General features: G+C 39.1%; 2 protein-coding genes across 2 annotated transcripts; one reads left to right on the top strand and one right to left on the bottom strand.

Annotated features, from left to right (window-relative positions):
• The first annotated feature begins 17 nt into the window (after positions 1–17).
• c1h12orf43 (chromosome 1 C12orf43 homolog) lies at positions 18–9,702 on the top strand. Its single transcript, XM_012969740.3, has 6 exons — positions 18–132; positions 3,411–3,468; positions 3,780–3,878; positions 3,999–4,072; positions 8,012–8,102; positions 8,240–9,702. The coding sequence occupies exons 1-6, from the start codon at positions 39–41 to the stop codon at positions 8,553–8,555; spliced, it is 732 nt and encodes a 243-aa protein (XP_012825194.2). The 5' UTR covers positions 18–38; the 3' UTR covers positions 8,556–9,702.
• Positions 6,595–25,778, bottom strand: hnf1a (HNF1 homeobox A). Its single transcript, NM_001123448.1, is given in 9 exon segments — positions 6,595–9,000; positions 14,259–14,367; positions 16,510–16,631; positions 16,728–16,916; positions 17,462–17,770; positions 17,855–18,063; positions 18,552–18,738; positions 19,465–19,664; positions 25,336–25,778. Coding segments are annotated over 9 exon segments (1,773 nt in total). The 5' UTR covers positions 25,656–25,778; the 3' UTR covers positions 6,595–8,872.
• Between the last annotated feature and the right edge of the window lie 47 nt (positions 25,779–25,825).

Genomic DNA, 25,825 nt, shown 5'->3' with positions numbered 1-25,825 from the left:
AGACTTTTCGGCGTGTTAGTCACGTGACCACAAGCAAGATGGCAGCCCCCATAGGAGGCACGCAGGATAGTGACTCTGATAGTAGTAATGAGGATCTCGAACGTTTCCGTGAAGCTGCCTGGGTACCACCAGGTATGGAAATGAAGAGAAGCATGTCATCAATGAGAAGGATATAACATTAATAGGATTAGTGCAGAAATGTGGAGATTGGGGGGTTCTCATCTTCTCTTGCTGCTTTTCAGGCAAAATATTGTTACATTATGCGGCTCTCTTTGGTTCTCCAAGTTGATCTATTACTCTAACATTTTCAGATGTCCAGTGGTCCAGTTTCCCAACTTCCACTAAATAGGAACCAGGATATAAAGGGACTGTAGATGCCAGGAGAATTGCGAATTTGCATTAGAATGTAATGTATTGACCGTATCTTTGTATGTAATACTGGCACGGCAAAACAGCATTATATGTACTAAGAGGCATGGATACTGGCACCAAAAATTAGATTATAAGCAGATGGTAGCAGTGGACATTGGCATCACAGAGTCCATTATGGGGCTTATTTATTATGCTGTGCAAAAAAAGGCAACAAAATCACATCCCCAAAATATTGGGGATGTGTTTCAAAATGGGGCAATGGTTACATTCACTATCCTTAAAGGAGAAGGAAAGGCTAATAAAGAGTTAATCTCAAGCTGCAGGCATACCTTCAGTTGTCTCAATAGTGCCCTTAAGTCTCCCCATACTTCACCTGTTCAGAAGATCAGAAGCCAAACAGGTAAAAAAAACGCTGAGTAGTGTAGAGAAGATTCCCATAATGCCTCGCTCCTTCCCAGACTTGGCGACTTGTTACTGTAGGCGGCGAATGTGCACACAGCAGGAGCGTCTGGTTGCCATGGCGACGCAGTGACGGAGAACTCTGTGACATGCAGGTGCGGGGAGTGGCGGAGGGTTTGTGGCAGGAGTGGGGAGCGGGGGGGAGTTTGTGGCAGGAGTGGGGAGCGGGGGGGGGAGTTTGTGACAGAAGCGGGGATCGGAGGGGGGGCTGGCTTGTGCTTTTCAGCCCATACAGACATGCTGGACAAGATGGCGGCGCTGTTCACTGAAACAAGTATGTAGGTTCTAGTATGTGTATCTCTGTAAATCTTTCATTAGGCAAGCCAGAAATATAGCATTTTACACAGCAATAGTAGTACTATCTAATAGTGTGCTTAATAGGTTTTGACTTTCCTTCTCCTTTAAACAGACCTTTCAGCTTCCTTCTACTCAGTGGTTGCAATACTTGCCGGTACAAAAAAGCCTAGTAATACAAAATAGCAGAAAAGGTATCCAGATATCTCAGAATCTAATAATAGAACAAGTGATGTGCGGATCCTCTAAGGCAGTGCTGTCCAACTGGCGGCCCGCGACCCCCCTCTGTGTGGCCCCCCACCTGTCTGGCTGCTTTGATGGCTTACCTTTGAGTAAGCATTAAATGGTATCAGTACTGAGATTAACTGGCCCCCTGCATGGTTCTCACCTCAGATTCAGGATGTAATCCCTCTGTATTGTTTAAAAATGTAATCCCCTGTGTTTTTCACACCTTTTAATCCCTGCAATGTTCACCCCCTGCAGTGTTCACACCTCAGGCTCAGACTGTAATCACTCCCATTGTTCACTTCTTCACACCTCAGACATAGGTACTGTAGGCATAGTATGGCACACACAGACAGCATAGGACAGGCAGAGCGTTGCCTCTGTGTGCCATACTCTGCTTGCCCTATGCTGCTTGTGGGAGGTGAACCTGGCAGGGGTTTGTTGTGGGAGTTTGTTAGCAGTTGGAAATAGCCATTAAATGGTCCCTAAGGTGTGTAATTATGTACTGGGGGTTGCTCTGCTATCCACAGGGGAGGAGGAGGCATATGGAATTTAAGGGTATATCTTAATATGACATAATTCTTTCACATATGAATGATGGTTGATATCCCCACAGTAAGGACCAAGCATTTGGGATTTTGCTGTGCTACCACCATTGTGATAAAATAGGTGTGGTTTGAAGTGGGTGTGGTTTCAAAAAGGGGAGTGGTAAAAACTGGCTTCCATTAGCGGCCCTCCACCATGTATGCTAGAGAAATTCTGGCCCTCGGCACCATAGAAGTTGGACAGCACTGCTCTAAGGGACTTATATCCCTACTAAATGCTAGCCTACATGACAAAGTGTTTAATAAACCCTTGTAGAAATGATGAGATAAATTAGAACCTTAGATTCTCCCATTATGGCATCACGTAATTACAGAGACAGAATAATACAATTATATTTTGTACACAGAACATACTGTACTCCGGTCAATCTGCATCAATTATTGCCAGGGACCTCCTCACAATGCCCCGCATGTCATGCTGAAAATGCTACATTAATACATATGATATGGGTTTGTTCAGCTTTAAGCACATATTGGACTAAGGTTCTAAGCAAATTAGACTCAGTCCTAGAGGTAGAACTCCCAAAACACCTTGTAAATGCAAAAAAAATTTGGCCAAATAGTTGGAGTTATCCAAATAATGAGCGGGTCTCATCTTCATGTCTTATGGCACATATTTCAAACACAAGGCCAGGGGGCCGGATACGGCTTTTCTGGCTGTTTTATATGGCACCTGGTGACTGTGCCTGACTGTGCAGCACCAATCGCCTGACTGCACTGTGTTTTACATTTCGGCCCCCAGCTGACAATGCAAGTCATGTATTTACTGCTGTATTTACTTGGCCTTTGAAAACACTATGCAAGTGTTTTCCATAAGTTGGGCACATCTCCCCCACCCAAATGGCATCATTTGTACTGCATATATTCCCTCCATTTGCCAGCACCACATATTATTGACATATTCTTTAAAACCCAGCACCTCAACCAGCGCTTTGATTTTTTGTGGCATTTGCTGTCACTGTATTATAATTGTGGGTGGTGTGTTTCCAAAAGTGCTGATCTGTGATTTAAATATGCAAAATGCATCTTACTTTGCCTCTGCAAATATTTTGTATCTCTTCCGTTTTTGTTGACTAAAGGTGGCCATACACGGTAAGATCTGCTCATTTGGCGAGGTTGCCAAGTGAGCAGATCTTCTCTGGATATGCCCACCTAAGGGTGGGCGATATCGGGCTAATTCGCTCGTTTGGCCCTAGAGTCAAAAAATTAAAACGGCGGACATAGGCGCCATCAGTTTCAACAGAAAAATCAAACCTGCCCGATGAAAATCTGGCCAATTTCAAAAAGTGATAACTGTTTGATCAAATCTGGGCATGTAAGACCACCTTTTACTGAAAATGTAGAAATTAGACGGATGTATTATTCTGTAGCAATATTGCCCATGGCTTAAATATCTGCTGTGGCCAAATTATTTTTTAGCTTTGTGTTTTTTTTTTTCTTTTTCCCCCTTCACAGGTGCTCATCAAGAGGTGTCAGGTGAGAAGAATGAAAAAAAAACTCATCCAAGCCTCCGGTAAGTGGACTTTGATTGTAGCTTACAGATGGAGGGGACTTTAAACGTCTTATGCACTTGGCAACTTCCATTTTCCTTACAAGATGAATAGTTAGCCCTGTAGTAATTGTTCATAAATAGGGCTTGTGCTGAACATTTTTTGTTCTATTGCTTTAATTATGAAATATATGTATAGAGAGAGAGAGAGAGGTTTTTTTTTTTTTAATATTTCTTGCAAAATCTTGGACAAAATGCCCATGGGAAAGAAATGGGATGGGAGCACAGAAGTGGTTGTGGTTACTAGATTTCTTTAACCTTTGTTTTATATGTAGAGTGAGACCAGATTGCCATGAGCATGATGGGAATGAGCTGCAGACCACCCCTGAATTCCGTTCTCATGTTTCAAAGAAACTTGCAGCCATTTTAGACAGGTAACTGTCAGAAATGTTTGGGAGGTAATGGTTTTGAGTGTGTTTTACCTTCATCTGTTGGTTCTATTGGAAAGCTTTAGCTTTTTGTCTGTAATTGATTTGGTTCTTATTTCTACTTAGCTCCATCAGGGAAGTTTCGCAAAACCAAACTCTGCAGATGAATAAACCAGAAAATGACGACAGTGACGAAGAAGGTGAGCATTACCAAGATACTAAAACTATGATCCTATAACACCTTTGAACATCTTGATACACATATGTTATACACAAATGTCCTATGAGTAGCATGTAGAACGGAATTATACAGATATGTGACTACATGATATTGCTTCTCTTGTGTTGCTGCTGTTTAAAGTTAGCCGTCTATATGCAAATCATTACAACTATACACCTTATTTCTTTACAGTATTTTAAGTGCACTAAAATCATAATTAAATATTAAAGGCACTCTGAAAACATGTTTTTTTACAAAACAAATTGGTTATTAGCGCTTCTCCAGCAGAATCCTGCATTGAAATCCATTTATTTTTATTTATTTTTTTTAAAAGCTCAGATTTTTTTAATTTTTAATTTTGAAATGTGACATGGGGCTAGCCATATTCTTAGTTTCCCTGGCGCCCTCAGCTGCGTGACTTGTGTGCTGATTAACTTCAGTCACTCTTTACTGTTGTACTGCAATTTAGTGTGATGTGACCCCCCTCCCTTTCCCCCCATCTACCAAACAGTGGAACAATGGGCCAAATGACCTGAAATGGCTGCCAACACGCCAATATTCCAGCTAGCGTTTGTTGACTTGAGTTGACGTTAGTAGAATGTCCTGGAGAATCACCTATCCACATCGCTGGAGTAGCTAGAACATTTAGCTCTGTACATAGCAGACAGAAAGAGAGAGTTATTTGGAAAGCCCATATATTTGTCTTTATACAGCCATAATATTCTGTTGTTTTTGGTTAAGTGAATTCTCCAGTAATAGGCACAATTAGGCAATGGGATCTTTTCCAGCGTAACATACATTATACATAATACATATTTTGTTTAAAATTAAAATTAAATACAAAGACAGAAACATTTGAGAGCATAGTTTATTGTTTGCACAGAGTATTGTTCCTCTGCATGTTTGTAGGTATACATTGGAAATTATTGCCGTCCCACCTGATATATTAGACTTAACCCTTAGAAGGACTGAAAGTTTGCTTTTGAACACTTTCCCATGTGCAAGTGTGCAACAAATCACCATCTGAAGCACCTCCTTAGAGAGCTGGGTCAGGAAATTTGAGTAGTTGCACTGCCAGAAGTCACGTCCTGGGGTAAGATCATTTATTTTAGCTTGGGCTAAGTTTAGAGTAGTACATGTTCCACACATGGCTGTTCATTATCTCTTTGTACAAGCTATATACATATACAGGTGTCCCCTGAGGTAATTTGTCATTAACATCTGACTGGAGGTCTTCCAGGCTTGGACTGGCAATCTGTGGATTCTGGAAAATGCCAGAGGGGCTGCTGTAAGATGCACAGAAAGTCACTATTTATTGAGCTGGGGTGTGGGGCGTATTTGAAACCCAGTACAGGACTGATTTCTTTTATTTGATCTCGAGCCACACCATTTACCAGTAGGCATCATCATAGTTGGTATCACAGTAGAATGAAGATTATGAAAAGAGGTAAGCTGTATTATAGGGAGAGACTCAAAATAATTTCTGAAACAAAATAGAAGGTTCATAGAGAGCCCATCCAGTATCTGGTTAGGTAGGGCATCCAATGGAAATAAAATTACATAGTACAAATATATACAAGGAAAACAAGAGATTTTCTAACCCTTCAACAAAAGACTGCTAGGCAATATTAATGTTTCTTATTATGTACAAATGCTTTTGCACAAAAACATATGGCTCCAAGTACTTTATAAACTGTTACTTTACAGACTAAAACAGTTTTGTTTACATTTATTGTTAAGTACTTAGATTCCATGTATATGCAATGCTTGGAATAATTCCTCAAAATATTACTTTGGGAGGTGGCTTAGCATGTTCACCGGAGACTTGGGACAGAGGCTCAACTAAAGTACAGCCCCATGGCTAGTTTGATTTGATGGTATAACAAATCACATAGTGATTACTATGGATAATCTATTGCTTTAGGAAGGCAAATAATCAAAGTATATGGAGTTTTGGTGTGTTTGTTTGGCAATAGCTGGTTGATTCTTGAGATATTATCATAAGACACTGCATGCTAACATAAAAACATTGCAGACATAAGTTGTAGTTTTTTGTTTTTTTTTAAACTTACAATATTTTGCTGAAAACCGCTGGTCTTAACAGATTTTTTTCTTAAACTGCAAGTTTGAAAAAATAATCAATAATCTTTTTATCTTATGTTATTGTCTTGTTCTGAACAGTGTTAGAGTTGCATTAAACTATAAAGGACAATTTTATAGTACATTTATTAATGTATGTTTTCTAATTATTTAAACCCTGTTCCGCCATTCCTTTATGCAAAGTTTTTATATGGGTTGTAGTTACTATTAGAGTCTGAACTTGAATCATATTATTTGGTGGGTTTTTTTCCACATATTATTTGGTGTATTTTTTCCGCTCAAAGTTGTAAACATCATTGCACAGAGGAGTGTAGTAGTTTAAGGGTTTTTAGATCCATTGGTGCATATCTCTCTTGTTCTGACCCTATCCTGCTAAAAAGGGAAAGAGACCAACTGTTTCTATTTTATGGGAGCATACATAATATATGTATTTTAATGAACAACATGGGTACAAAAACTGTAATTGCCACATTATTTCTATGCAGATAGCTATTATGTATATTTAAGGAGATGGATAAATAATATATTGTTTCCGAGTAGCTTCTATTAAGTTAATACTGATACATAGTAATGCACATTTTGTTTTGGATTTTGTCAGTTTTAAGAACCATGCTAGCCAAAACAGCATGTATTGGCAAATACATAGCAGAACAGCAACAGAGCATTGATTTTGCTTTTGCCTATAGAGAGGTTATATTGGTACATACACACAGGGGTAACACATTATCTAATCTGTTCTGACCTGAGGGTCTGTACCCTAGGGAATACCCACCCACTCTGAAGGCAAAAAAGTTTTGATCAGTATATAATGCATTCAGTGTTGGTGTTTGCTCTGTGGGTACAGACCCACAGGACAGATTTAAAAATAAACGCACATTAACAGTTGTTTGTCTTGTGGCATAAAACTACACTACACAGCAGTCACACATGTATAGGCCCATTAATATAAGCCCTTAAATTATGTCTATGCAGAAGTATTCAAATTTGCTAACATTGGCCACACGTGGACTAATATTGTCTAATGGCTTGGGAGTCTATAAGGTAAAAATTATGACTTCTCAAACTGATATTTGGTGGAATATCTGCTAGGTATCGTTTGGACAGGTGAGAAAAATCCCATCTGGCAGGGACCACACTAGGCCACAGATGAGGTCCTCTCCCAGATGTGCATAAGCCCTTAGTGGGAGCTGATTGCATTAGTGGGAGTATAAGTGTACTTGTCAAAGCAGAATTCTTTTGTAAGCTTTATTTCTGTCCTGCAGAATAAGAGCTGTACATGTTTTTTATCTTTTATGGCTAGATTTTTCTCTTTTGGGGAAATAAAAAAAACAAAACAAAAAAGCAATAACAATAAATCAAAGCCCTGGTTATCCAAATTGGCCTTTAGACCTGCCAGTGCTTTTGAGGCTACCCACACAGAAATATGAGATCATTAAGTGCTTAGGAAGTTCCAGCAGATCCACCTGTGCTGCTTTATGGATATCTATAAAATATGCTTAGTTGTTAAGGCCTGAGAAAGGTTTTTAAAAATGTGTGTTGTAAGGGATCACATTTTGAATATCTGCCAGTTGCACACAATATTTAAATGTGTTATTTCCATCTCCAGTACTACCTATGATTCCTTCCCTTTCCAATCCAATAATTATGATTCTGTTTAATACATGCATATCTGCTTAAAAAATTACTATGGCTCTACACAAACATAACCTTTTGATGGTGTTGTTATAAGCAGCTGAGTATTATGTGACTGCTAAGAACCACTTACAGCAGCCATTTTACATGCCACACGGATTACTGGCCTGTTACTTTGTTTTTTCAGGTTTCCGCTTGTTTCGTACATCTCTTCCCAGGGAGGCTGTAACCGTAACATCATCTATAATTCCCAGAAAAAAAATGGCTTCTTCTAGCAGGTAGGTTTGAATAGTATTCTTAATGAGAAGAAGGAGGGCTGCAGATGGTGGAATATCCAAAATAGTGTGACTGTGTTGATGTCCTGCTTGGATTAGTGATTTTTATGATACCTGCATATGTAATGCATATTTCTTAGTGAGGACAGTGAAGAAGAGCAGCAGCAAAGGTGTCGGGAGGCAGCAGTCTCAGCTGATGACATACTCAGACATAGTGCACTGCAGCATGAGCCTCAGAGCACACCTTCCAACATCTGTGACAATCAGCCGAAAAAAAAGAAAAGGAAGAAGAAAAAGAAAGATAGAAGTGATACAACTGAGGTAAAACTAGAAGAAGAGGCAATTCATATAGAACCTGGAAAGAATGAGCTGCAGGCAAAACGAAAAAAGAAGAGGAAACAGAATGTGGATGTGGCACATTGTGAAGAACTGGGGGACGGAATAGTCGAAAAATGAAACCCTGATACTAGTCCAATCATTTTCTAAGGAAATTACCTTCTGTAGACACTTGCATTCCTAGTATTTTATGAATAGATGGTAATGGTGGCACACATTATGGCAAAAGTTTGTGTTGTGCTTTGTGGCACGTTGCTGTACTGGCCATAAAAGAGTGAGCTTTCCTTATAAAAGTAAAGCAGTGGTACTCACTGGTACCTAACATTTTCTTCCAAAGTCATTCAGGGAGAGAAGACATCTGGTACTTTAATCCACCACTGACCCCTTGAGAAATAACTGACCACTGATCACAGTTTTTGTTTGTCCAATATATTGTCTCACTGTGAGGAAGATGCCATTTGGGTGGACATGAAACTGTCAATGGTGCTGTGTGAAGGAGACAGCAGGTGACTGTGGTTCTCTGGAGAACTTGAATTCTGATAATGTGCCAAGCTGGCTGAGGACACTGTGGAGATAAATAAAATATAATCAATGTACTTTTGTGTTTCCTTACAACTTATCAGTCTGATCAGTTTCTTGCAATACTTAGCACTCGAAAACAGTGTGGAATGCACTGAATACAACTGATTATGGCAACTGATCTCTTCCTCTGCTTTCTTTAATACATGGCTTGTTTTAGTCCCTGAATGTACCGTATTAATTTATGTTTTTATGCAAAGATATCTATGGAACATTTCCACCCCCTAGCCAATGTTCAACTTATCTTGTGAAGGCAGCCATCAGCTTGCAAAATGAATGTAACATCTTTGTATATGTTATGATATGGTGGAAGATAAAGTGAAAAGACAATATCAAAGTAAATGTTTTTGAATTTCAATCAGTACATTATTCAGATGGATCTTATTCTTTTATGCTAATGCTGACTTCTTCCATGAGAAAGCAAATGTAAGCAGGCAGTGCTTGGCTATGTATAGAACAAAGCAGAAATAGAGACTGCACTCAAGCAGAATTCTCTTTCTGCTTTGTTCTATACATTGTTTGGACGCTGCCATATGCCTAGGAGACTTTGCACCACAGAAAATTGCCTAAGGTGAGTGGAGCTGCCTTTTTTTTTTGTTTGCTACAAGTACTTGGCTATGGCCATGAAGTAAGTGCAGTAGTCATGTGACTCCTGTGGATTGTAATGTAGGTACTGCTACATGTGTGGTCTCTTGAGAAAAACAAAAATCTCTTATGGTTTCTTTTATGTGAAATATTGCTAAACTGCTAAACTTTTTTCAAAGGTTTAAATGGCACTTCAATTTCCTTCAGTTTCCCTGTTTCCCTAGTTTAGCTAAAAAAAATAAAAACATTGATTTTTCATGGTTAAAATATAGATTAAAAAAAAAAAGTTTTGTTCTAGCCTATTCATTTAACTCATGTTAAAAAGGTATAAAAATATTTCATCCTGCTTGTGGTTGGCTGTTCAGTAATTTGCTGTGGGTACAGGTACAGTTCAGCATGGTGAATAGATTTAACAACATTTTTTTCAGTCAGTTAAGCCTTTTACAGTTATACTATAAGAACTGCATTCTAATAGTGCTACCTGTGTGTACAGATCCATATGCAACAATACTATTTTAATCGTACTAGTCAGGCTAATTGACTCATTTCAGTGCTCATACCGCACACTGAATTAATGCCTTTTCTTTTCAGGCTTATATTGATGATTTTATATATAATATCATTCAAGCCATCTCCTGTTTTTTGTTTTTTTTTTTTATCCTACAAGGATTCCTCCAATCTACCATAAATATATATGCTGGAGAACTTTAATTATTTATCTGATTTCATAACCCTCAGTATCTGCCATCTGTGTTTTATTTAGTAGCTAAGATGTAACTACAGGTAGTAACAGTACAAGGAACAAATGCACAGGTTATGCCTGTACTGCAATTTCTCATGTTACGCAAGAACAGCTGTGAAGCAATACTATTGTAGTGTGGCTTTTGTCTTGTATATTATGTAACTCGTAGGATTTACTTTTGTGGTTTTTCAGTTATGCTGTTCTTATTATTTAGCATAATAAAATGCTTATGCACTGTGGTTTAGGGCAGGAGATCTTAAATCAGATTTGCCAGAACAGGTAAGTAAATCTCAATATTCAGTTGATGAATGTAGTAAAGCAGGTAAACATTAAATCCTGGTCTGTTAACTGATCTTAACAGTCATTATATATGAGCAGGCATAGTAAAGGAGAACAAAACCTTAAGGATAACCCTAGGCCTCCTCTAGTGGCCCTCTCCTCTCCCACACCACTCAGCCATTGCTTTTCCTGGCTAATAATGCAGAGACAGCAGGTTTGACAGGCACCATTTCCCACCTCTTTGGGTCCTATTAGGTTCCATTGGCAAAAGGTTATTTTCCTTTTTTGTTTGGAGAGACTAATGGCACTTCACCAGTATCCAAATTAATAATGAACACTGCATTAACCTCAGACATACCAGTAAGATCATTGTTGCAAACGTATATAAAGCACTGCATTGACGCCGGACATGCCAGTAAGCTCTTTGCAGAAAAGGCATAATGAACATTGCTTGAATAAGCCAGTAAGATCTGGTGAAGTTAGCAAACTTATAAAAGTAGCTGTATGTTTAAAGAGTATTTTTAAAGTGATTTTCCTAATAGAGGTGCAGCAAAAAGTGTAATAAGTTTTTGTTTACTGCAGATTTAATGCAAAAAAAACCCTAATTCATCTGCAGTGAGCCTTTAAATGAACCCATTCACAAACATGGAAGTGGCCAAATCATGGCAGACTAATAACTTGTTCCGCATCCTTCTGCATTTTAATGAAACCCGCCTCACCAAAGCCATTTGAATGCTTTAAAGGTGGTGTGCACATGTTTAATTGTACACTCAAACCCCACCCCCAGTCAGTAAAGATTTTTTTGTTTGTCCCTTGAAAGAAACATATTGCTGTATTTTCAGATTTTCGGCAATATGAGAATCTGAGGCATATGGGGGGGCCTATTCATCAAAGTACGAGTTCGAAACCCGAATTGGGAAAAATCCAGATTAAATACGATAATTTCTGATGATCGCAAATATCACGAAAATGCTTACGAAAAAATTGTATTATTAACGATAATATCGTATTGGCAATCCGAGAGTCACAAAATTTTTGTATCCGAATGATCATAACCAGCAGGAAAACCTTTCCGACTTTGATCCATCTGTGCATGTTTTTGGAAGCCTCCCATAGGAATCAATGGCACTCTGCAACTCCAACCTGGCCCAAGGAAAGCCTCCCATAGGGCTCAATGGCACTCTGCAGCTCCAACCCGGCCCAAGGAAAGTCTCCCATAGGGCTCAATGGCACTCTGCAGCTCCAACCCGGCCCAAGGAAAGTCTCCCATAGGGCTCAATGGCACTCTGCAGCTCCAACCTGGCCCAAGAAAAGCCTCCCATAGGGCTCAATGGTACTCTGCAGCTCCAACCCGGCCCAAGGAAAGTCTCCCATAGGGCTCAATGGCACTCTGCAGCTCCAACCTGGCCCAAGGAAAGTCTCCCATAGGGCTCAATGGCACTCTGCAGCTCCAACCCGGCCCAAGGAAAGTCTCCCATTGGGCTCAATGGCACTCTGCAGCTCCAACCTGGCCCAAGGAAAGTCTCCCATTGGGCTCAATGGCACTCTGCAGCTCCAACCTGGCCCAAGGAAAGTCTCCCATAGGGCTCAATGGCACTCTGCAGCTCCAACCTGGCCCAAGCAAAGTCACGATAACGAAGCTTGAATGAATCCGAAACTTTTGTACTCGTTGCAACAGTACGATTTTGTCGCATAATTTTTGATGCACGGTATGAAAAAGTAGCAAAAAATAATGAAATAAATGGCGAAAATACACAAGGTACAAAGAAATACGAATTAGTTGGATTCTGAGTGATGGTACTTTGATGAATAGACCCCACGGACAAGGTTTCTAGATTACTTGAAATTTTAGGGATGCATCTTATAAATGTATGTTGTAGGGCATTTAAATTTATTGCAATCAGTGCAACCATTTAAGCTGGAGTTTTAGATTGTATTCCTAAATTTTTAAGTGATCTAATTGACTGAAAGAAAAAACAGATTATTCTGTTGGTGACTGGTATGTTAAAGGAAAAGTAAAACTAACATTTAAACAAGTAAAAAAGCTATTCTACCCTGCACCAATAACTGCCCTATCCTGCAAACCACTTAGTATTTTAAATGCTTTAATAGAAAATACCTGCTAAAACTTGGCTTCCTGTCAATTGAAGTACAGCGATACAGTGAAGGAAGGAGCAGCAATCACTATGCGACGATTGATTGATCGAGCCTAGCCTTCTTTCTGTATAGGAAGGAGTCAGGCTAGGCTCGATCAATCGATCGTCGCATAGTGGATGCAGCTCCTTCCTCTGCCGTAGCTCTGTACTTCAATTGACAGGAAGCCAAGTTTTAACAGGTATTTTCTATTAAAGCATTTAAAATACTAAGTGGTTTGCAGGATAGGGCAGTTATTGGTGCAGGGTAGAATTGCTTTTTTACGTAAAAAAATTTGTGTTACATTTCCTTTAATTATGCAGAATATTTATATATAATATTTATGTCCAGAAATTCCAAAGTTAAAGTCTATGGGTAAGAACCCACAAAGCAGTTACGTCACCCGCTATAGCTTTTCACCGGCAACAATAGGAGTCGCTGGTGGAAAGCCCTTCGCATTGCTTCAGTATTCCGAAGTCACAAAAACTTCCTCCTGCAGGCCACTTCGCACTACTTAAGAAAACAAAGGGATGGGAAGGGCTTTCCACCGACGACTCCTATTGTTGCTGGTGGAAAGCCATTTCGGAGCGGTTAGTAAACTTCTCCGTGGGTTCTTACCATTAGATATGTACATTTAGGATTCTGGCGAGAGGTGCTCAGTTATGCTGAGTCAGCACTGGCACTCCCCAATATATTGTCACCCAGTCTATGCTTATTAGGTATACTGGACACCCTACAATTGGGACCTCCAGCCAAATTGTGCTACTTACAACTGCTATACTATGCCAAAAAGGCATTGTTACTACACTGGAAATCTACAGGACCACCCTCTCTGAACTTTTGGAAAAAGCTCATTAATGACTCCCTACCAAAACAGAAGCTAGTGTATCAAGCCCGCAGATGCCCGGACAAATTTGAGGCCATATGGGGGACATGGCTCCTGGCAGATGCACCACCTTAGCCGACCTGAAACACTCAGCAAAAAAGACGCAAGGTCCCCATCTTGGCTTTGTATAAATGTAAACCTTGGATATAGCACCCCTCCAGCTCACTCCCCCTTTTCTTCTTCTTCTTTTTCTGACTCTTCTTATCTCTTTCTTCTTTTCTTATTTTCCTCAAAGGGAAATTTCCCTTATGATGTTGTTTAAAATTGAAAAATGCAAAATAAAAACTTTAAAAAAAAAAAAAAAAAAGATGTACATTTACAATGATAGTTTGATGTTATCTTTAATATTGTTAAAGTTAAAAGGGCCTAACCCAATATGTGTATATTCATAAAACTAGCCCAAAACATCTAAAAACCTGCACGCTATAGTAATATTTGCCCACTTTATATAGATAAACCTACTGGAGTAGAACTTATAAAAAATGATTAGGTATTTTACTTTTTTTTTTTTAATACCTGGAAATTTTCTCTGCTTAGTTTTCAGTCTTAACAAGGAAGCTTCTGTTCACATATAAACAATTCTAAACTTTTTGTTATTCTCTGTGTTAATATTTCTTACCAGTGGGTATGGGGGACAGTCTATGGCTATGATGAAGGTGCAAAATGCTGGAGTCCTGGAGATGGGATCCTGGGGAATCCCCCTGTGCAATAGGATGGAGGGGGACAACCTATCAGGAATCAAAACAATGTAGTGCTGTAATAAGCCATATAATAAGTATACTAAATTTACAGTATGGTGATGCAGTATGTTAAATGAACATTTTTCAACACTGGCAGCAGGGCAGTAACACATGGCAATACATCAAATTTTATTGTTCTACCCGTAGCTGCCTGGAAGACACTGCTCACTCCCGTGCAGATCCAGGCAGTGGTGTATTTGTATTTCAGATAATATGGTGGAGAAATATCAATTATATGATTTTAATCATAAGCAAGCCGATTGTTGAAACATTATTCGGTTGTGTACATTACTATTTTAAAAAGTAGTTTTTCTGTGTCAGTATCACTTTATTACTTGGGGCATCTGGTTTACGTCTTTTGCCACCCTGCATCCTTTTAACTTTCTGTATAAAAATGGCATAGTTGGCAGTTTATGGCCACCCACTCCTTCCTTCCATTTGCAAAGCTGCCATCTGTATTGTTTGAAAACTGGCTAGCCTGGGGGCCAGTTCCACTATAAAAGAACCGGTCTGCTTGGGAGAGTTACAAGCTGAGAGGAAGAGCTGACAGACTTAAAGAAAGGGGATAAAGTAATACTTAATCAGTAAAATTTTCTATAGGGCAGAGCATTAAATAAGATCAGATCTTTTTTTTTAGACAGGATAAATGAATAAATATAATGGGTATGGTTTATGGTATAATAATCAATGGCCACCTATATGCAAAACTGATTCAAATTGAGCCCCTACCCTCCAGCAGTCATGTCTATAGGCATTTTAAAAGAAAAAAAGTATTGGGTAGGTGGTTTGCTTTAGAGCTACCTTTGATATATTTACTGTTACTGTTGATTACTTTTCCAGTATATCAGTCAACTGCAAGACCAATGATGTCATATTGGCTACCACTTGTCTTTGCAGTTTAGTATAATGGAACATCACATTCATTACTTTTACTCATTTTGGAGAACATGGGAGATATTTAAATTATACAGTGACCAATTTTAACATGTTTCATGTTGGCAGGGATGATTTAAAAAGTGGTAGAACTGGAAAATGACAGTGAGGTAGCAAGTTAGAAGCCAAGTAAATTAAGTTGCTTAATACATACAGTGACCCCTGCAGGGTTAAATGGGGAATTACATTTTACTGGGTTTTTGGGGAATTGGGTTTTGATTATATACCGGTATTTACTGTATTTTTCTAATATAATTGACTAGTATCATAAATAACATTTTGGCAAAAACATCAAACGCCTTGATGATTTATCCTTAAAACCAAGATGCCTTGGGCATGACCAGGTTGTATATGCCTGCTACGAAAGAAATCCTGCTTAATATTGGGCACTTCATATGAGGAAAAATGACAACAACACTGGAGTAATTTTATATATTGTACAGTCCAATTTATTATTATACTCCTTTGTAGTTTATTTTAAAATGTTTCATTAATTGATCCCAAATACCAATGCATGAAGCCTGTGAAAGATTTTGCTCATCATATGCCATGGTGCAGATCTGTAATGGTTGGAGATGAGCAAAATGCATGCTTTTTTTTAAATTTACACTTATAGCGTTTTCTATGGCTATGGACACAGGGGGCTAATTCTCGCCACATAAACGCAGGCCGAGAATCGGCCCCTACCCTCTGAGCAGCCTTTCCATGTGTGCTGTGTAGTCATGGGGGCAGCCATTCAAGCTGGAAAAAAGGAGAAAAGGCACAGGCTACATAGCAGATAATAAAGTCTGTAGAATATAATGAGGTTTTATCTGTTTTCTGCTAAGTCCCCCCGTGGTTACAGAGCAGTTTTGTTTATATAAACTATAGTAGTCTTCCTGTGGCAAACACACCAGTTGCACCAGTGCATTAAACTGTAATTACTTGTATACTCTTTCATTTTTTGGTGTTACTGTTCCTTTAAGCTACTGTATAGTGTACCTTTTGTACTTGGGAAGACTAGTGTTTTTATAGACACTTCCTTAACTTATAGGTCACCATAATTCCCTTTAATACTGTAAAATTGCCTTTAGCAAAATAAATGTCATTATTGTTTTTGAAACCTGAACAGATGCCTAGAGCTTTTATGGTTCCCTTCAAATAAAAGGTTAAAATCACTCAAATGAATAAATAGTCCCCTTTGCATTTGCTACTTACCTGTTTACTAGGGGTTAGACTTGTAAGGGTACCTAGATTGCTTGTATCTGTAATGACCATGGTTTGGGGAAAGAAGCCTGCAGATGCATATTGGGCAACCTCTGGCTTATGGCTGTAAAGAGCTGTGGGCAAAAAAAGAATTATTAATAGTTTATTGTAATATATATTTTTTTTATTATTAAATAAATGTTTATTTTCATTTGGATTATGGGCTTTACCATGAGGTGGCTGCAGCTGGGCCATTGTGGCCATAAAGGGACTCTGTGCCATGTGACTTTGTACTTGCTGTACAATTGGCTGCTGATGGGAAGGGTGCAGCTGCTGTGAAAACTGAACAGACTGCAGTGTGGTCAAGCTGCTACCAACGCTGTTAATGACTGGTACACTTTGTGTTTGTGATGCAAGACCTGGAAAACATATATATAAATATATAGTTAAACAATTTGGTACAGAGAAAAAGGCTATTTCTTCAACATAGCTGTAGAATTTTTATTCTTCCTGAGATCAGTATGGTTTAAGATAAAACAAACGATTTGTTCATCTGTTCCGCCTTATAAAGTATATATGCTTGCTGTACAATTTCATTTTGTCATTTGACTCATTGACTTATGCACACTTTGATGCTACCCTGGGCAGAGTCATCATTATTTTTTAAGCTTTTAATTGCAGGTTGTGGTATTCAGCCCTTTTCTGGTGGTTTATGACATAGCAATAAATCCATTATTCCACACACACCTAAGCAAAGCACCTTCGGATTGTGTACTGGTAAATAATTAATGTGAGAGAGATGATGTGTATAAATGCTAGTGTGCAGAAATATTGTGCCCATTTAGTGCTCAAACCTCACCAACTGTAACTATAAACATAGGTGGCTTTCATTTTTGTACAGGCTGAAGTAATGAAAACTGAGCCACATGTGCTTGATTTCTGCCATTTTAAAGATTTTAGTTACCAATCACCAGCGTGGAGGAGCCTGGATTGCTGAATGCCGGTCCAAGTGCTGTATCAGTGCCGATTGTCATGACGCTAGGTAGTGAAGCCATGATTAGGTTCTGTGTTTGGCCAAGTGTGTGTTGACTGTGATCCACACTGTGCAAAGCAGTTAGTGTACTGACTGGTGGTAGGGAGCCACCAGAAATTGGGACCATTTTACTGTCACTGTTCATCAGGCTGTTGCTGGGCTCTAGGGCTGAAGGAGATAAAGTACTGTTCACCATAGCAGCACTCCTGTCAGTGGAAGAGTCTTGAGTGTATCTGAGTCCTGGTTTGAGATAATAGGATAAGGTCATGTATTGGTGCCACTGAGAGAAAACATAGTAGAATTGTTGAAGAAATTTCTGCTTACCAGGTGCTTTGCCATGGGGAAGATCGTGGACTGAAAGAGGTGGTGCTGAACTCTGCTGGCCATTGTATGTGTCCATTGCTAACTTGTGTCTAAATGCCTCCTCTTTACGCCTGTTGGCAAACCAATTATAGACACGCACTTCTGTCACCAGGTTAGAGCCCAAACCCTGAGCCTGTGAAGGTGAGACCCCTCTCTGCAAACACTCTGCCCTAAATCAGAGACAGACAATGGAAAAATGTTTTTCTTTTTACTGTGGTAACTTTTTTTACTTGTGCATTCAGAATTTTAGGGGACATAAATATTTAACTTGTCACATTTACCTTCCATCTGGGTGTTTTGTAGCACCGTAGATGGCAGACAAAATTGTAGGAATTGCTTCCTGTTGTCTTTCAATGTAATCACCTGAAAGCACTGGTCCATATACTTGACATTCAACTGTCACTGGAAATATGTTTTCTTCCAGTAACACGCCCTCAGATTTAACCTATGGAACTCATGATATAGTATAAGTAAGTTCACTGTGCTTTTAGATGATTGTCATTCAAAGTGAATTAGTGCAATTTTGGAAGTTTTATTTGCTATCCATAAAGTTCCAATACTGGAGCGAGGACAGAACAGACAGCTGCGGAGGTTAAAAAAAAGCCATTAGCCATCATGCTAGCCTTTCTGTTTTCAATTGTTAAGTTTGTGGTGTTACCTATTGCATTCCTCTACTAGTGCCTCTCGCTCTTCCTTACTAGGGTTCTTCTGCCGCTCATAAGCCTGGAAAAGGATTTGCTGTGAGGCAGGACCCCACTTGAAACGATTTCTTCTCATCTTTTTATTTGGTGCCTCATCACATGACATGTCATCTGTTAGCATACCTTGTCCTGCATGTGTGAACTCTGTTATAGAAAGGAAAAAAAAATTATATGTATAATGTACAAAGGACCTTGTACCAGCACTCACCAAACAAAGGCATCAAAGTCATTATGCACTTATGGACATATATCCACGAATGCATAATGGTAAAGAATTTTATTATTATTTTTAACACAAAAAAAGATTTTCATTAGCAGCAAAAAGGGCAACGAAAAATAGCTTGTGTTCAGCAAACAAAAGTTCTACCATACACAGTTGGTATAATTTAGCAGCAAAAAATGTCCCAAAACAATAAATTAGCCTTACTTTAGCCGACAAGTGCCATCCCAACAAACAGCAATTTGTTTCAGGAAAATCGGGTGCATTCCAAAACATGTTTCACGTGTAGCTCTACTTCCACACTCCACACCTTTCCCTTCCTTAAACCCCCTTGCTGTCCAGCCCACACCCTCCTGCAAGTTAGCCCTATGTTTTGAAGGGGTGGTTCTTGAAGGTGTCAGAACCTAAAAAGGGGATATATACCTCCCATCCGGGATATATCCCCTCCAACTTGTACAATACATGTGATGAGTTGACATCACCAATCACCATTTATAAGGATACAATGTACAGGATACATACACAAACACAAATTATGTGGTGGCTCTTGGTATCACAGTAGATCTCAGCAACCATTTCCTTTCAAAGGTAATGTGTTTTCCAGCCAGTCCCCAAGCAAATAAGAATTCTACTCAGTTTCTCATACTCACGCTTGGCGATGTCTCGCTGCTTGCCCACATACCAGGTATACAGGGCTGCTCTCTTTTGTGTCTTCATGGGTGTACCCTTGTTGAGGTGCTGTGAAAGGTGGGACTGATTGAGTCCTGTGGTGTCGACCACTTCCCGCTGTGGAATGTTGTGCTGCTGCAAATATGACTTTATAAGTTTGGCTACATGCCATGGGTCCTCTCTGTGGAAATAAACAGACTGAATGGGCACACTAGCATTACACACAAATTATATGGAGCGTATATAAGATAAAAGTACCTTTGCGAATAAGTTTCAAGTTCTTGAGTTGTGTTTTAAATGAATTGTCCTTGACACATGGGGGCACATTCATTAAAGTACGACAGGTCCAAAGACAACAAATTTGTATTTTTTCTAAAGTTTACAACTTTTGCGTATTTTCTGTGATATTTTTGTTAATTTGCGACTTTTTCGTATTTTGCGACAATTTGTGCGACAAAATTGTATTTGTCACGAGTACGAAAGTTTCGGATTCATTCAAGCTTCGGTATCGTGACTTTCCTTGGGCCAGGTTGCAGCTGCAGAGTGCCATTGAGTCCTATGGGAGGCTTCCAAAATCATGCACTGAAGGTTCAAAGTCAGAAAGGTTTTCCCACCGTTTATGATCCTTCAGATACGAACATTGCGTAATTTTCGTATCGTACCACAATATTTTCGGACAAGCATGACCAGACTTTTTCGCAAAATTAACGCCCATCAGAAATTTTCGTATTTAATCCGAATTTTTAGTCAGAATTTTTAAAGTCTGAAATTCGTACTTTGATAAATGTGCCCCCTAAAGGCCAAAATGTATGCTCTTATTTTAAAAAGAAGGTAGAGAATTCAGTTATAAAATCAGAATAAAATCCTTTGACATTTATTGGCCACTCCGGGGTGAACAACTGCCCTCCTGTTTAAGATTCAAACAAACATTAATAGTTGTGTGGAGACAGGAATTTGGAAATTATATTTGGAAAAGTTAGAACAGAAAGCTGAAAATGTAGGAGTTGTGTAATGAAGGCAGAGGACCAATTAGGGCTCTGGCACACGGGGAGATTAGTCGCCCGCAACAAATCTCCCTGTTCGCGGGTGACTAATCTCCCCGAGTTGCCATCCCACCGACGACAATGTAAGACTTACATTGTCGCCAGTGGGATGGCAATTTGGGGAGATTAGTCGCCCGCAAACAGGGAGATTTGTCGCAGGCGACTAATCTCCCCGTGTGCCAGAGCCCTTAAACTGGACAGACCTCTAGTGATAGTGAAATTAGTCCTTTGTAAACAAGTTGCCCAACAGTCAATGTGTGACCCTGTTACTGATTACAGGCAGGTGGGAAGCCAGTTGACCCTAGCTTTCCTTTAGCACATATAGAGAGGAGAGGTAACCCTGACAACTCAATCAGTGTAATTTGGGCATGAAAATGTCTGGTGAAAAATATTTGCAGGTCATTTAGTTAGTTTTAGTTAGTTCTGGAATAGAGTTGCATGTGACCAGTTTAAACTGCATGGAAAGCAGAGGTTTAACAGCAGAGGTAATAAGATGTAGAAAATGCAATACAGCCTTGACCTCAACAGGCTCCCTAAACCTAAATGAGACAGCTCTGTTCCTTAGCCCCAGACATTATATTATTTGAGTCCTGTATTTGTACTACCAGCCGGTATTCATTATCTATGGCCCATGTCATGCTGTTGAAGTGATTGCTGTGTGGTCTGAACAAGTGTTAAAGTGGGCGCAAGCAAGTAATTTGATCTTTTGGGAAGACAAAAAACAGATGAGAGGATTTAAAATACAACACCTCTGTCACTTGCCCAGCCTCATAAATGTGCACATTCAAGTTATTCTGGCTAGAACCTTTTGTCTGCACAGAATCTATGCATATTGTATATAAAAATAGTATTTCTTTAGAAATTCCCTAATTCTAATTTTGGTGTAGTTCTTGAAATAGGTGAGGCCTAGATATAGACTCCAGAGGCTGGAGAGAGAAGCTGATTTAATAAAATTGTATCATGGAGAAAGGAAGTACAGCAGTTACATTTTATATACTGTAAGGAGAGAAGAGCAATGGAGATCCATTATATGGATAGAGAGATAGAGGTTTGGGAGTGTATTAGAGAGAAGAAAAGTAAACATTTTGGTAGAGATGAAAGGTAATGTGGAATGTTACAAATTACTGGGAAGATATATATATATATATATATATATATATATATATTTATATATATATATATTTATATTTATATATATATATATATATATATATATATATATATATACAGAGAAAAACAGAGCACACCCTAATAGTAATCAACTGCCCCGGGTGCTTGCAAAAAACATGTATAAAGCAAGACAGTGAGCCGCACACACAGGGACTTAGTTAGAAAACAAAAAATTTTTATTAATGAAAAAAATCCAACGTTTCGAGCACCGTGCTCTTCCTCAGGGAAAAACCCCTGAGGAAGAGCACAGTTGGTGCTCGAAACGTTGGATTTTTTTCATTAATAAAAATTTTTTGTTTTCTAACTAAGTCCCTGTGTGTGCGGCTCACTGTCTTGCTTTATATATATATATATATATATATATATATATATATATATATATATATATATATATATATATATATATATATATATATATATATATATATATATATATATATATAATGGTTCAGGTCTGATGCATTTATCTTATCATGAAGTAAGGAAATGGCAAATAAATTATGCATTTTTAACGCAGAACCTGCATTTGATGCATATAGTTGTATAAAGTTTATATGTAGGCACAGGTGTTTATACTGCCTATTTTAGGACACACAGAGCTACTTAGTAGGAGCTACTTGTCATGGCTACTAAATACCTTGCTATAGACAATACTGAAAATCGCCTCTGCTAAAACACACTTATAGACAATTATTAGTAAATGATTAGGATTGTCTGTTTCTGTAGCCACTAAAAGTAGCTGTTACTAGTAGCTCTGTATGTCTTCATGCTTAACTATATACCCTACCTTACCAGTGACAGTGCCATTGTCTTTTTTGGATATGGCACAATAAAGAAAATAATAGCAAAACTGCAGCAATGTAATTTATAGTTTGACAGAGAGGTTTTTTTCCCCTACAGAATAATAAATACCCGGGGGAGTCTTGTTTACTCAAAGCAAACCTCTAGGTGCCCATTTACTACTACTGTGCCTTAGCACTTATTGTAACAGAAGGTACACTGCCCTTGCTATCTTTTAAAAGTAGGGTTCACTGTATATTTTGCACAAGCTATTTCTTTTGCTCAAACTGATAAGCATGCAAATGGCATGAAAGAGCACATGATCATAACACCTATATCCACCTAAATTGTAAACGCAATTTGTGCTTGATTTACAAACAGGTGCAAACTTTCCCAATGGTACTTCTGGAAATAAAAAGATATCAAATTAATCTAATTTTCCTTTTGCCCACTGCTGGTAAATGAGGACCTGTGATTTAACTGCATTTTTTAAAGGCGACCTGTCACCCAGTCATAAACATGCACTTAAGACATCATTGTACTGCTCACATCCCCTACTCACTATAATGTAATTATGCAGGCTGTGTATGTGCATCAAGTCCATATTCCAGTGCATACAGCAGATTTTTGAATGATGCAAAGCTTGCGTTAATAAGTATCCACAAAATGGCTCCTGCCTGCTTGCTCTTTATTGTGAATTCTAAGACTGAAGGAAACAAGAATACAAGAGTAATAAAAGAGGGTTTTTAATTATTTCTAAGGGTTACAGGTCTCCTTTAAGTAGATGTTGTCCAAGTTGGCAGCTTATTAGTCTGTGTATGAGGCCTTCGGGAAGGCCTGCCTAACCGATATCTGACCAAAAGTTAGGAAGGTTTGCAAAGCCTGTCAGACAAGGACTGGAATGGCACATTGATGTAGCCAGGTCTCAGTGGGTCCACAGGATGATCATTGAACCCCCCTGATCAAGATTTGGCCCAGCATGATGTTTAGATCAGTGCAACATTCTGAGCAAGAATAAGAAACTATAATGGATCTAATGGACACACAAACCTTCATACAAAACACAGTCCCCAACCCCCACAGCAGGTGCTGATTCACTCTGTTGCCGATACCAGCTTATCTCAGTACAAAGTCCAACTCATAAACAAATAATGACTGCTTCATACAAACCCTGGGGGAGGGAACACCAAATGGACCAGTTGAAAATCAAGGGGTTCATGGCGAAAAGTGTATTGCTTTACACAAACATGTTATTAGAACGAGCAGGCAGTTTATGATTAAATGTGAATCAGCACTTGTTAACTTTGACTAGGCCTCCTTGTTAAACCAATGACACATTTGGTATATCCTAAAATTATCTGGTATCTTAAATAAAAAGACATTTGTTAATTAATAAAAGTGCATGAGAATTATTCAGTCTGAAATGTCTTATAAGAATTCACCCTAGTTGGAACAATGGTGCCCTACATTTTTTATGTTTTCTTAATCTGATGCCCCTCGTTTCCTCGCCTCATCCTTAGAGGTTATTTCTAAGGGCGGTTTCACCTCCCTTTTGTTCCGTGAACAATAAGTAACCCAGTTAGTTAGTTATCAACTCAGAGGAAACAAGAAGCTGGTTGATAATTTATAGCACCTCAACCAATTTAAATGAAAAGTCCATATGAAATGATTTTCATCCTAGGAGACCCAAAACAGACAGATGCCTTGCCTGGCTCATGGCTAGTTGTCAGACTGGATGGTGCTAGAGAACAATGGCTACAAAGCAAAGCATTAAAAGGAAAATGTAAACTTTGAACTATGCTGAATTTGAAAGAAGTCTGGAAAGAAAAGGAGAAAAATGGGCACATTAGAAGGTCATGTCTGAATATTTCTTCCGGGACAAGGCATGTCCTAATACAAAACCTCTGAAGAGAATACATTGCAATTACAGTTGTTTCCAAACCTCTAGGCTGCATATTGGGAGTGGAAAGTAACAAGACATGGAATTTATCATGGTTGATGGGCCTGCTGTACAGCACATTCTATAATTGCAGCGGATGGGTTAACCATTAGAAGTTAATCATCACAAAAGGTAGAGGCCATTTGGTTTATAAATGTTTAAATTATAGAGGATGTGGGTAATTAGTAACCAGTGCGGGCCCCCTGAGCCCAAGTGATCGGCAGAACCCACACTACCTGAAGACAGGGAACTGAACTTACAGCACCCTAAAGAGTGGAAGAACGGGATAACATTAAGAAATGGACAATACCAGAAGAGCAAGCAAAAAGGAACCTTAAAAAGCAAATAATGTTTACACTACTTAAGGATCAATACCCTGGATTTGGATTTTTTATCCAGCAAAACATAAATGCAGTAGATAAAAGAAGCCATGAAAATATCAATGGGCTTATTTCAAGATAAACAAAATTGCTAAATATTGTAAAAATGGACCAAACAATGCCTGAGGTAGAGAAGAAGAAATGTCTCTTTTACTGTCTTTCATCCCAGCTGGCAAGAGAATATTAGAGGGATTTGGTGGAGAAATTGATTGGTCTGTGTTAAACTTGTTTCACCAGGGATTCCTACCCAATTTTCCAACTGAAGATATAGGTATGCCCCTTTATGAACTGCAGTCATCCCAATGGGGCATTTAAGATTTCGACTTTTTTCATCCAATTTGGAGGGAATACATAAACTTCTATGGGAAATGAGCTTTGTTTAGGTGAGTGTTGGTACAGTGGGTGTAGATTTGGGAATATGGATAGAAAAAGGGAAGGTGGAGTGAAAAATAGTGTGAAAGATTACAAGACAGAGAACCAAGGATATCAAGTGTAGGACTAGGTGATATAGAGAAGGCATAAGAGGCACATAGGTCTTACTGCAGTAGACGTTCCACCACGGCCTTCTGATGAGCAGCCTCTTCAGGGCTCAGCCTCTCTAACTCTTTCATAATGGGTGGTGTGAAGTCCCCACCATCATCAGAACTTTCATCTTCTGATATCTGAGGATCCCCTAACCCATTAGGTAGTTGCACACAGTTCTCTCCCTCGTCCAGGTTTCTAATATCATCCAAAGGGACATTGGGATATGTGTAATCTTCACCATCAGCCAATGCTTTTTTCAGAGCCTCCTTTGTCACCCCAGACTCTAACAGAGCCCGAAGAAGCTCTCGCTGCAGGTAACTGAGCTGAGACGCCATCCTCGCTGTTGCCTTCTACTGCCTCACCATCCTGCGGCTCTAACACGGATCAGCGGGCGGGAGTCCATGCTCTACCCACCTTCTGTTTCCTCCTCCCCCCAAAAAACACACTGTACAGCCACAACCAGCAAGTGGTCACCCCCCGGACAGGCTTCTCTGAGACATAGATA

Source organism: Xenopus tropicalis, chromosome 1 (genome assembly GCF_000004195.4).
Source record: "Xenopus tropicalis strain Nigerian chromosome 1, UCB_Xtro_10.0, whole genome shotgun sequence".
Classification (NCBI taxonomy): domain Eukaryota; kingdom Metazoa; phylum Chordata; class Amphibia; order Anura; family Pipidae; genus Xenopus; species Xenopus tropicalis.
The sequence above is the reverse complement of the archived record's forward strand: the minus strand, read 5'-3'. Positions and strand labels throughout refer to the sequence as shown.

Bases quoted from the DNA above. Each gene is read 5' to 3' on its own strand.
- c1h12orf43 (XM_012969740.3), top strand. From the start codon at position 39: ATGGCAGCCCCCATAGGAGGCACGCAGGATAGTGACTCTGATAGTAGT. The intron at 133-3,410 runs GTATGGAAATGA...CCCCCTTCACAG, and splicing joins AGCTGCCTGGGTACCACCAG to GTGCTCATCAAGAGGTGTCA. The intron at 3,469-3,779 runs GTAAGTGGACTT...TTTTATATGTAG, and splicing joins AAAACTCATCCAAGCCTCCG to AGTGAGACCAGATTGCCATG.